The 11,109-nt window shown below is 46.8% G+C and overlaps 1 protein-coding gene across 3 annotated transcripts in view; it reads left to right on the plus strand.

The window, feature by feature from the left end:
• The window catches only part of LOC143981648 (uncharacterized), a 281,237-nt gene extending 276,495 nt beyond the window's left edge, over positions 1 to 4,742 (plus strand). For all 3 annotated transcript variants that reach the window (XM_077479642.1, XM_077479638.1, XM_077479641.1), the window contains exons 4-5: positions 1,053 to 1,156; positions 4,396 to 4,742. In XM_077479642.1, coding sequence (XP_077335768.1) covers positions 1,053 to 1,156; positions 4,396 to 4,527 — 236 coding nt within the window. In that variant the 3' untranslated portion in view covers positions 4,528 to 4,742. The remainder of the gene's footprint in view (positions 1 to 1,052; positions 1,157 to 4,395) is intronic.
• Positions 4,743 to 11,109: the final 6,367 nt, after the last annotated feature.

Here is an 11,109-nt window from a genome sequence, read left to right on the forward strand (position 1 = left end):
AAAAAAAATCCCTGATCAACCCCCCCAAAGTAGTAAAGTGTCACTATGGTGGCACTGAACTACTCTGATGACAGTAAGGCCGCGTACACACGGGCGGATTGTCTGGCCAACTAAGTTCGTCAGACAATCCGACAGACAGTCCGTCCAACTTTTGAATGAACGGACTTGACCACACACGATGAACAGACAGTCCGCTGAAAGTTTGCGCGATGACGTATACAGCACGTACGACGGGACTAGAAAAACGACATCCTATACACTGCAATGCAACCTTCGGCGTGTAAATCCTTTCTGAGCATGCGCCATACTTAGTCCGTCCAACTTGCCTACACACGAGCGGACTGTCCGCTGAAACCAAGTTTGGACGGACAAAATTACGGAAATTCCGTAAGACTTTGTTCGTCAGACTGTCCGCTCAAAAAGTCCGCTGAAGCCCACACACGAGCGGATTGTCCGCTGAAACACGGTTCAGCGGACTGAGTTGGACAGACAATCCGCCCGTGTGTACGCGGCCTAAGTAACAAAAAAAAGGGGAAAAAAAGGACAAATATTGTTTGGGTACAACGTCACACAACGTCATTGCCAGTTAAAGCGACGCGGTGCCGTATCGCAAAAAATGGCCTGGTCATTAACGGGGGGGAAATCCTTCCGAGGCTGGAGGGGTTAATTTGGGTACAGTGTTGAATGACTGCGCAATTGTCAGTTCAAGTAGCGCAGTGCTGACTAACAAAAGATCCCCTGGTCATTAAGGGGGTAAAGCCTTCTGGAGGGCAAGTGGTTAATATAGTAAATGAGTTGGAGTTGTGCTGACTTCATTTATCCAATCACGTGCAAGCAAAAATACAGTTTTTTTTTTTTGTTTTTTTTTTCTTTGCATATGATTGGGTATGCTTTCCAAAGTCAATTGTGTTTCATTAACTAAAATAAGAAAACAATCATTTTTAAAGTGGTAATTCTATACTTCTTTAGCAAACCAGCCCCCCAATGCCGATTTATCATTTGTGTATAGAAATCTTATACATTGTGTGTATATGGCATTTACTTTCCCACAGATTCCAATTCATATAGAAGAAGACTGAGTCTAGAGGTTTTTCTCATGGTTGGTCTTGGTGTCCTAGGAATATTACAAGCTCTGTATTTTTACACCAAATATCGGGTAAGTGATATCCATCCTCTCCCTCCCCATATATTACACTGATAATGAGAGTAGTCTATCAGTGGATCCAGAAACAGATTTCTCATTACCGCCACCTGCTGGCTGTGATCTGACACTGAATGCACTAAGGGCTCGGTTCGTAGTGGATGGATCCTGCATGAGCCATTATTCACTGGCAGCTTTAACTGGGATATACAAAGCTAATTGGTGAATGTTGTGGAGGGTGAATGTAGATATGACAAGAGAGAAGCATTGTAGTTCACGCATGAAATCGTTGCAAGTGTTTGTTGCAGTTTTGAGCAGAGTGAATGTGACTTTTACTACACATTAAAGCGGAACTTTGGTCAGAAAATAAAGTCCTGTGAGAATAGATGACTTCAGACTGGCCCCTTTTGTAGGTATAGCGATGTAAAACATTAAAAATAAGCCCCTATACCGTATAAAATCCAGTATCACACCGTCTCGCTCTGCACGTGCTCAGTTGCTCTCTATTTTTTAGCACTGTGCCAAATCTGCTGACAGCCTAAAGATTTACTGCTGTTCAGGAGCTCTGGGCTTCAGCAAAATGACATTCTCTGGCAAGAAGAAACAGGTGCCATGATGGAGGCAATTTAAATTTAAATTTTGGTACCATAATAGTTGACACCGATAGGTGACACTGATGGGCCTTGGTAGGCGACACTGATGGGCACTGGTAGGCAACACTGATAGGCAACACTGATGGGCACTGGTAGGCAACACTGATAGATGGGCACCAATAGGCAACACTGATAGATGGGCACCAATAGGCAACACTGATAGATGGGCACCAATAGGCAACACTGATAGATGGGCACCAGTAGGTGACACTGATGGGTGACATTGAGGAAACACAGGTGGGCACTGATTAGCAGTAGTGGGCACTGATTGGCAGCACTTTTGCAGAAGCCAGTTATCGGCTCTTGTCTCCTCTACTCCATACGCTGGCAGCATGAGAAGGAGCGGGTGAAGCGAGCAGGTGACCGGCTCATGTTGACATTGTGATCAGTTGTGATTGGACACAGCTGATCATGTGGTAAAGAGCCACCTATTGGCTCTTTACCTCAATCGGTGTGTCGGCAGTGTTCGGAGGACAATGTGAACACAGGAGTGTGCCGCCCGCACCCAGCAGCACGGGTGCGATCACGAGAGACCGTTATTAGAAGGGCCTCCCAGAACTGGACGACTGCAATGTAGCTGTCATTTGGCTATAGAGCGGTCAGAAAGTGGTTAAAGGTTTGGCTAATAAAAAAAAAAGAAAAACATTTTATATGTACCTGCAATGGTTTTGCACAGAACAGCCTTTATTCTCCTCTTCCTGAGTCCCCTGCTGGGGCTTCTTGGGTCCTCTCTCTTATCCAGTGCCCCCAATAGCCACTTACTATGGGGCACTGGTGCATGCTAGCTCACGAGCCCCGATCTATGCGTCCATAAGACACAGAGCTGCAGCTCTGCCCCACCCCCACTCTCTCCTTTTTGGCTCACTGGCTGTGGCTGACAGCAGAGGAGCCAACGGCTTGTCCCATTTCTGATCAGTGAGGGGTGTGTAGCTTTTGTGTAGCTGCCCCGCGCCTGTAGAATGCCCTACCTGACACTTTGAGGGCTCCTCAAGTCACTGACTGTGTCTTAAGACATTTCTTTTTAGCAAAGCTTTTCGTCCCTTTTAGATGTTTGTTTTAATTGTATAGATTGCTCATTTCTCTTTTAACCTGTAGCACTTTGAGATCTTTTGATGAAAAGGGCACTATAAATAAAATGTAATTATTATTATTTATATAGTAAGGGAGGTTTGCAAAGGATAATTGTATACCGTCTTGACACTACATGTGGACAATCCGGGTCATGAAGACATAGGGCAGTGATGGCGAACCTTGGCACCCCAGATGTTCTGGAACTACATTTCCCATGATGCTCATGCACTCTGCAGTATAGTTGAGCATCATGGGAAATGTAGTTCCAAAACATCAGGGGTGCCAAGGTTCGCCATCACTGACATAGGGCCTCGAAAGGGTTTTAAGTCTCTCTGGAGGGTACCAAGGGAAGATAGTCTGTCATAAAAATGTTTCAGTTGGACGTAAGCCAGCCAACTACCTGGGTAAGATCCATCCTCAGAGAGGAGTTCCCGTATATGAGTCCCAAAGAGCCAACAACTCTTCTAAGCAGAGCGGGACCTGCAGCAGACCAGCTTAAGAATTCCCGACAAGCCTACCCTAGCAGCAATTCTGGATTGCCTAACACTGAGGTGTCCTACATGGGAAGAGATGGTAAAGCGTCCAAATGCAGATTCCCAGACCTAATAATAATAATTATTATTATTATTATTATTATTAACATTTCAATCTTTTTGTGAGAGTGATTAGATCACATTTAGGAGCCATTAATTTAGATAATCATCTTCTCCTGCATTACTTCTAATATTGGATTCCCATAGTTAAGTGTTGTGCTTGCTCAGGGCCCTTATGCCCTGTACACACGGTCGGAAATTCCAACGGAAAGGGTCCGATCGAATTATATTGTCAGAAAATCCGATCGTGTGTGGGCTCTATCGGGCTCTTTCCGACTGAAAAAATTTGAGAGCAGGATCTCAAATTTTCCCACAACAAAATCCGATCGGACTTTGTCTGATCGTTTGTAGAGAATTCCAATCGGACAAAGTGCCACGCATGCTCAGATCAAATTACGAGACCAAAGCTATTGGCTACTAGCCTGAACGTAGTCCCGTCGTAACGAACGAACGTCATTACGTTCCGTATGATCAGATTTTCTGACAACTTTGTCCGACCGTGTGTATGCAACACCAGTTTCGGACAAAATCTGTCAGAAAAAAATCAGAGGGATTTTGTGGTCGGAATGTCTGACTGTGTGTACGGGGGCTTACACTGTCCATCTGGAGGTCATCTACTGTGTGTGGGGTCAGGGAAACGTCCCTGCTTATACATGAAGAAGATCCTTATAGGAGACAGCTACTGTATGGTTAAAGGCTGAACACTGTTTAGAAAATGGAGTCATAGAATGGAGTGTATGGAGGTGATTGGGATAGTGAGGGCACCAGAATGCCTTGGGGAGCCACCAGTTTGGCTGCCCTCTTCTGGTTCCCCGGTAGTCACATGACCAGGGGCGATCAATGAAAGGACGAGGTGTAACTGCTATAAATCCTGCGTGATCTGTGATGATATTCTGTGCTGTAACTTGACCTGTTATCCCGGGTTTTATATTCTCAGAGGTCCAACTCCAATATCCAGGGAACTAGGCCATTAGAAGGCATCTACATTGGATCTGTGCTCGTTATGAAGAAAGGATCTTTATCTGGGACTTCTATTGACAAAGAACCCGTGTTCTCCATATATAAATAAGATATGCCCCGCTATGGTGAATGGATCTGTGCTCATCGCTCATACATGATACATGAAGATGGACATGCAACTAACATCTCTTCTTGTCCAGGCACTGGACATTTGGATCTTGCAAAACGTATGTTACAAATATGAGGAGAAGTTTTAGTGCTGAACTCCAGGCAGACAGTTGAACATACCAATGAAAGCTCGAAATCGGCCACCTCGAGACTAAAATCATTGGAAGTTTGTGAGTACTCTATCTGCTCCCCCCTCTATATTTGCAAGCAGATCGCTGTTGGACTGCCTATGCGTGGTTCACTATCCTCAGTCCCTGAATTGTTGCTTCTGTTCCCCCTCTCGAACATGGATGGCCGATGTTCTTGTTGACTGGACCTATACTGCTGCCTATGGCCACACTCTGCGGGCATCCCCCTGGTTCGTTACACAATACCCCTTCCCCCTCCCTTTTAGTTTGGGGGACCTGCTTGGCGGGCTTTTTGGACCCTTTCCCTGGGGGGGTGGGGGGGACGCGGGTCATCTGGACTTGTTGCATGGGACTGCAGAACTTTGACTTTCTCCTGATGCATGCCTTTTCTTGGACTGTTATGTGCCGCTGCTGAACTGGGCACCACACCAACGGGAGTGGGGTGGGAAAAGGATGCATGGTCCGGCTCCGGCCTACAAGCCGGGTTATGACGGGAGAAGACTTGGTCTTGTCACTGAGTCCATATCTGGCAAAGTCCACCCCCGTGGCTAATTGTTATTAACATTGCCTAGTGTTTTATGGTTTGTTTTGGGAAGGGAGCTCCAGCCAAGTTGGGGTGGCTGAGAGCAGGGAGGGTGGGGATGGGCTGTAGTTATTATGTTATAGCATGTTATGTTTTATGCTTAGTTTATGGCACAAGCTTTATTTGGTTATGGAACAGACAAATGTCTCTTTTTCATGTATACTCTGATGAATATGTGAATGGATACTGTTTTGACGGGTGGTTTGGATACTATTTTTCTCCTTGTGATATTGGATGAGACCACGCAATGGGTACCCTGAAGTTGCTGACGTGGAATGTCAGGGGGATTCGGGATAAAATTAAGAGGGCGGCAGTGTTTGGGTGTCTCAAAACTTATAGAGCGGATATCACAGTTCTGGTGGAGACGCATGTAACTGGAAGATTGCAAATAGCTTTGCGTCGCCCGTGGATTGGATGGGCCTACCATGCCACCCATACGTCCTATTCTCGCGGGATGTCTGTATTGATATCTAAAACGGCACAATTTTCCTTGGTTTCATTGCAGACAGACCCGCAGGGCAGATATATATTTATACACTGCTTGTTGCACGGCGAACAGTACATTATTCTTGCCTATTATGTACCCCCGCCTTACGATCATAGACTAATTACAGAGGGATTATCTTTTATGGCTCAACACCCTAATGTCCCAGCAATTTGGCTGGGGGATTTTAATATGGTTTTGAATCTGGGGGTGGATAGAATGAGCTCTGCCCGAGGGGATCAATTACCGGGCGATACTGGCCTGGGTCGCACGTTAAAGGAATTCTCTCTTACAGATCTGTGGCGATTTAAATATCAGGCTAAACGTGTTTACTCCTGTTTCTCTGCAACTCACTCCACCATGTCGCGTATTGATTATATTGCTGTGTCCGCCCAGTTGTTACCCAGGCTAGTAGATACGGGCTATTATGCTAGATCATTGTCAGACCACGCTCCTTGCTGGGCAACTTTTTCCTTGACCTACTGGACCGAAACCATGGTGGCTTCACCCCTTCTGGTTAACCGCATTGAGTGACAGCGGAGACTTAGGGGACGAATGGGGGTTTTTCTTTACCACTAATCAGGGGACGGCTCCGGTTGACTGTACCTGGGAGGCTTTTAAACTGCACGTACGCTCCACTTTAACACACCGGATTAACCGTTTGAAGCGTACCTCCAAGACTTTGCTCTCTAACGCCCTAAGGGAGCTGGACTCGGTGACCACTGACTTCACTACTGACCCCACGCCTGCTAAGGCCCAGGTATTACGTCACCACACAAGGCTAGTAGATCACCTCCACATTGAACAGGCTAAACAAAAGTTGTTTTTTGTTAAGCAACGGGTGTTTGAACAAGGAGAGAGGGCGGGAAAGTTGCTGGCCTACTTGGCGCATCGGGACTCCAAGCCCCCGGTGGTGGTTTCGTTGACTGACAGTGGGGGTGAGGAGGTGACTGATCCGCCAACAGTGGCCACCATATTTTGCGCTTACTATGCTGCCCTTTATGAGTCGCAGGTACATAGGCTGAGAACCGAGACGGGGGCGTACCTCCAAGATATCTCTCTTCCCCACCTGTCTGAGGCTCAGGTTGAGTCTCTTGAGGCCCCGATATCGGCAGATGAGATTAGGCTAGCGGTGGCATCCCTTGCAACGGCTAAGGCCCCTGGACTGGATGGTATTCCCCTGGATTTCTATGCCCACTACTCTGAGACACTAGTGCCAGAATTGATGAGATTATATACACACATATTTGACTCCGGGTCCCTACCTGATACTCTACGGCAGGCAGTTATTATTGTGATACCCAAGCCAGGAAAGGATCCCCACTCCCCGGATTCCTATCGCCTCATCTCGCTGCTCCAAGCAGATATTAAAATTTTGGCTAAAGTGCTTGCCACCCGTCTGAGTGGAGTCATCCTATCACTTGTTCACCCGGATCAAACGGGATTTATGCCCGGGAAAAACACGGCCATTAATATCCGCCGGTTGTATATGAATATCCAGGCTGAACATGACAGAGTGGGCTCGAGGGTGGTGGTGTCACTGGATGCCGCTAAGGCGTTTGATTCCATTGAGTGGAATTATTTTTGGGAATGCCTGGGTAAATTTGGGTTTGGCCCCAATTTTGTTAAATGGATTACTCTCCTATATTATCGCCCAATGGCTAGAGTAGCGGTTAATGGATGGGTGTCGGACCCCCTTTCAATTGGGCCGTGGCACACGTCAGGGTTGTCCGCTCTCTCCTATGTTATATGCTTTGGCGGCAGAACCGTTGGCTGCTGCACTTCGGGCACACCCGGCTGTAGTAGGCCTCCGACGCGGTTCCCTGGTGGAATCGGTAAGTATGTATGCGGATGATACCCTACTGTATTTAGAGGACTCGGGTCGGTCATTGGAGACTGCCCTGGGGGTCATAGAGGAGTTTGGTGGTCATTCCGGTCTGCGTATTAATTGGACCAAGTCGCAGGTTCTGCCCATTGACTTGTTCTCCCCGGACCGGGTTGCAGCTTCTCTCCCGCTCTCCAGGGTATCCTCCATTCGGTATTTGGGAGTGCAGGTTACGAGGGAACCTGGGGAGTATATTCATCTTAACCTTGAACCACTGCTTCTGTATGTGCGGGAGAAGACTAAGGCATGGTCCCGTCTCCCCATTGGGGTTATGGGATGGATCAATATTACTAAAATGATCCTCCTGCCGAAACTCCTTTATGTACTTTGGCATTCCCCTGTCATGGTCCCCGTGGCGTTCTTTAAAACATTGGACGGTGTCTTAAACACCTTTATCTGGGGACCATCTAGACATAAGTTGGCATGGAACACACTTAAAAACCCGACATCTATGGGGGGACTGGCTCTCCCTGATTTCCACACATACTACATAGCAGCCCAGATCTCCCATTTTTATCACCTCCATAGAGCGGATAGTCACAGATATCAGGCCTTGGTGGGCGGGAGGGCTGAATCCCTTGTTGATACTCCCCTTCAGATGATTTTTCGGGGTGGTGGGGTTAGGGATGCCCGGTCCCGGATCCTGCCACACCACCGGAGTATTTGGAAACAAGCCCTTAGATTACTGGGAGCTGACTATTACCACTCACATACACCGCTATGGCGCAACCCCCTGCTTCGTGAGTTGTCTGGCTTACCAGATGTAGACTTATGGGCTTCTAGAGGGATACTTTTTCTGTATCAGGTGGTGACTCCTATGGGCGTAAGGGATTTTCCCTCCATACAAGTGGAATTTAACATACCCCCCTCATATGCATTTTCGCTACTTGCAATTGCGACACGCGCTCCGTGCGCAATTTTCTCAGGACTTCCCGAATGTACAGACGCTAGCTTTGACAGATGTAATTATGGGAGACGAACCGGCTAAATTGATCTCGACTCTATACGGCCTACTCCGGGCCCGCTTGGTGGCGCAAACCACTGAACGGGCCAGGTTGAGATGGGAAGAGGACATAGGTCCCTTTGATGGGGAGGAATGGGAGGATGCCCTTGAGAACGTTAAACAGGCTTCGCTTAGTCTACCTGACCGACTAACGCAGTATTATGTGCTACACAGGTCCCATCTCACCCCTCTCCGGATAGTTAAGTATCATCCTGACTATAACCCGCAGTGTCCCCGTTGCTCATGTATGACGGGTACTTTCTACCATCTTCTCTGGCAGTGCCCATTGGTTCAGGAGTATTGGGGGCAGATTATTAAGTTTCTACATGACCACATGGGTTCACCCCTTCAACTTGACCCTAAGAGTTGCCTACTTAGTATATTTCCTGATACCTCTGTTGATCAATACTTGGCTACATTCTTGCACTCTACGCTGTTTACCGCACGAAAGCTTGTAGATAAATACTGGATGCGTCCAAACATGCCTACTATGCGGGAATGGGTAATGGGCATTAATAATAAGCTACCCTTGATTAAACTGGTGTATAGAAATCGTGGGTGTCCAGCCAAATACCACAAAATATGGGATAGGTGGGTGGAAAATCTGCATACGTGTGTGGAGTGAGCTATATTGGAGTATATATTATCATTGTCAGGAATTTTCCTTAATGTACGTTGTATTTCTATCCGTCATCTATGAAGAGGCTAATGTTTGTACCTACTGTAATATCTTGTTATAACTGAGTTGTTCAATAAACTTGTGCTGTTTCAAAAAAAAAAAAGAACATACCAATGAAATACATATTCCTGAACTTGGCAAAATATACAGCCAGTCTTGTGTTCCAGACACCCCTGCCAAGCAGTATAGCAATATATTGGTGTCAGCTGGAGGAAAAGTGTCCCAAGGGCCGGATGAAGGCAAGCAAAGGGCTGAATCTGGCCCCCGGGCCACAGTTTGGAGACCACTGCAATAAAGCATTAGAATTGAACTCTAGCTAAAGACTGTATACAGAGGTCAAACTGAAAAGTTATCTAGGTTACCTGCCTAAAGCTATAATTCTGTTCAGCATTTTTAATGATCCCTCCGCCAATTACTGGCTATATGCTGAAATCCAGGTGCCACAGCAGGGAACCGTGACACTGCCCCAACCCCATCAGTATGACCTCATTAATACCATCCTTTGTGTTTCCACCTGTCTGAGAGCAAAATAAACACCCCTTTGTAGCTCCCAGTGCCTGAATTATGTTAGAATAACAATGTGCAATGTCCTATAACTCTCTGTATGTCTGAGCCCTCCTCACCTATATCATATCTCTTCACTAACCTACTATTGAGAGCTCCTTGTCCCCTCGTTGTGATGTTTGCACCAGCCAATGTGCAGGAAGTGATGGAAGGGGCAGAGTGACTCCTACAGATGGGACTTCACAAACACAAGTGCTGATCTGACAGGTCCTCTTAGCCCTTGTAGACACGGTCGGACATTCTGACAACCAAATCCGTTGGATTTTGTCAGACGGATTTTGTCCGAAACTGTAGCATACACACGGTCGGACAAAGTTGTCGGAAAATCCGATTGTACATAATGTGATGACGTTATTTCGTTATGACGGGGCTACGTTCAGGCTAGTAGCCAATAGCTTTGGTCTAGGAATTTGATCTGAGCATGCGTGGCACTTTGTCCGTCGGAGTAGGCTACACATGATCGGAGTATATCCGATCGGAGCATTTTGTCGGAAAATTTTACAGACAAGTTGGAAAACTTGGTCCGTCGGATACTCCGACGGAAACAGTCCGATGGAGACCACAGACAGTCAGAATATCCGACAAAACGGTCCGATAGGACACATTCCGTCCGAATCTCCGACCGTGTGTACAAGGGCTTATAATCTGGGTAAAGGTAACTCCTCTGTCTAAGACAACACTGTCACCTGGTGAGGAGATGAGAGTTGCTCTGACCTCTTCTAATTGGTGGTACAGTATGGATCACTTCCCCTTACCCAGAGGGCCTGAAGTGTGGACTGTGGCACCAATGCCTATAACAGCCAAGAAGATTCCATTTTAAACCCAATTTGGCAACTGCTCCAACTATTCTTGAATCTTCTCTCCCTAGCTATTAAACTTTGGCCCTGCCGTATCAAAAGAGGCGGGGCATGAAGCATAAAGGTGGGTGGAGCCTACTCTCCATCTGCCTTGGGTTTCCATCTTCATTCAGCCATTCCCTCTAACACTCTAAGCTCTAACACTCATTCAGCCATTCCCTCTAACACAGGGTGTCACCCCCCCCCCCTGATCTTTGGGGTGAAGGGGATCCTGGCAGATAGATACAAAGATTGTGATTTGTTACACTACTGTTTTAATATAAATGTAAATAAAGTTCATTTATTAAAATAAAAGTGGTCAGCCTTCGCGCCGCTAAGTGGTAATAAGTGACTAAAGTGG

This window comes from Lithobates pipiens, unplaced genomic scaffold, assembly GCF_037356315.1.
Source record: "Lithobates pipiens isolate NorthernLeopardFrog02 unplaced genomic scaffold, aLitPip1_a1.2 Scaffold_16, whole genome shotgun sequence".
Lineage (NCBI taxonomy): Eukaryota > Metazoa > Chordata > Amphibia > Anura > Ranidae > Lithobates > Lithobates pipiens.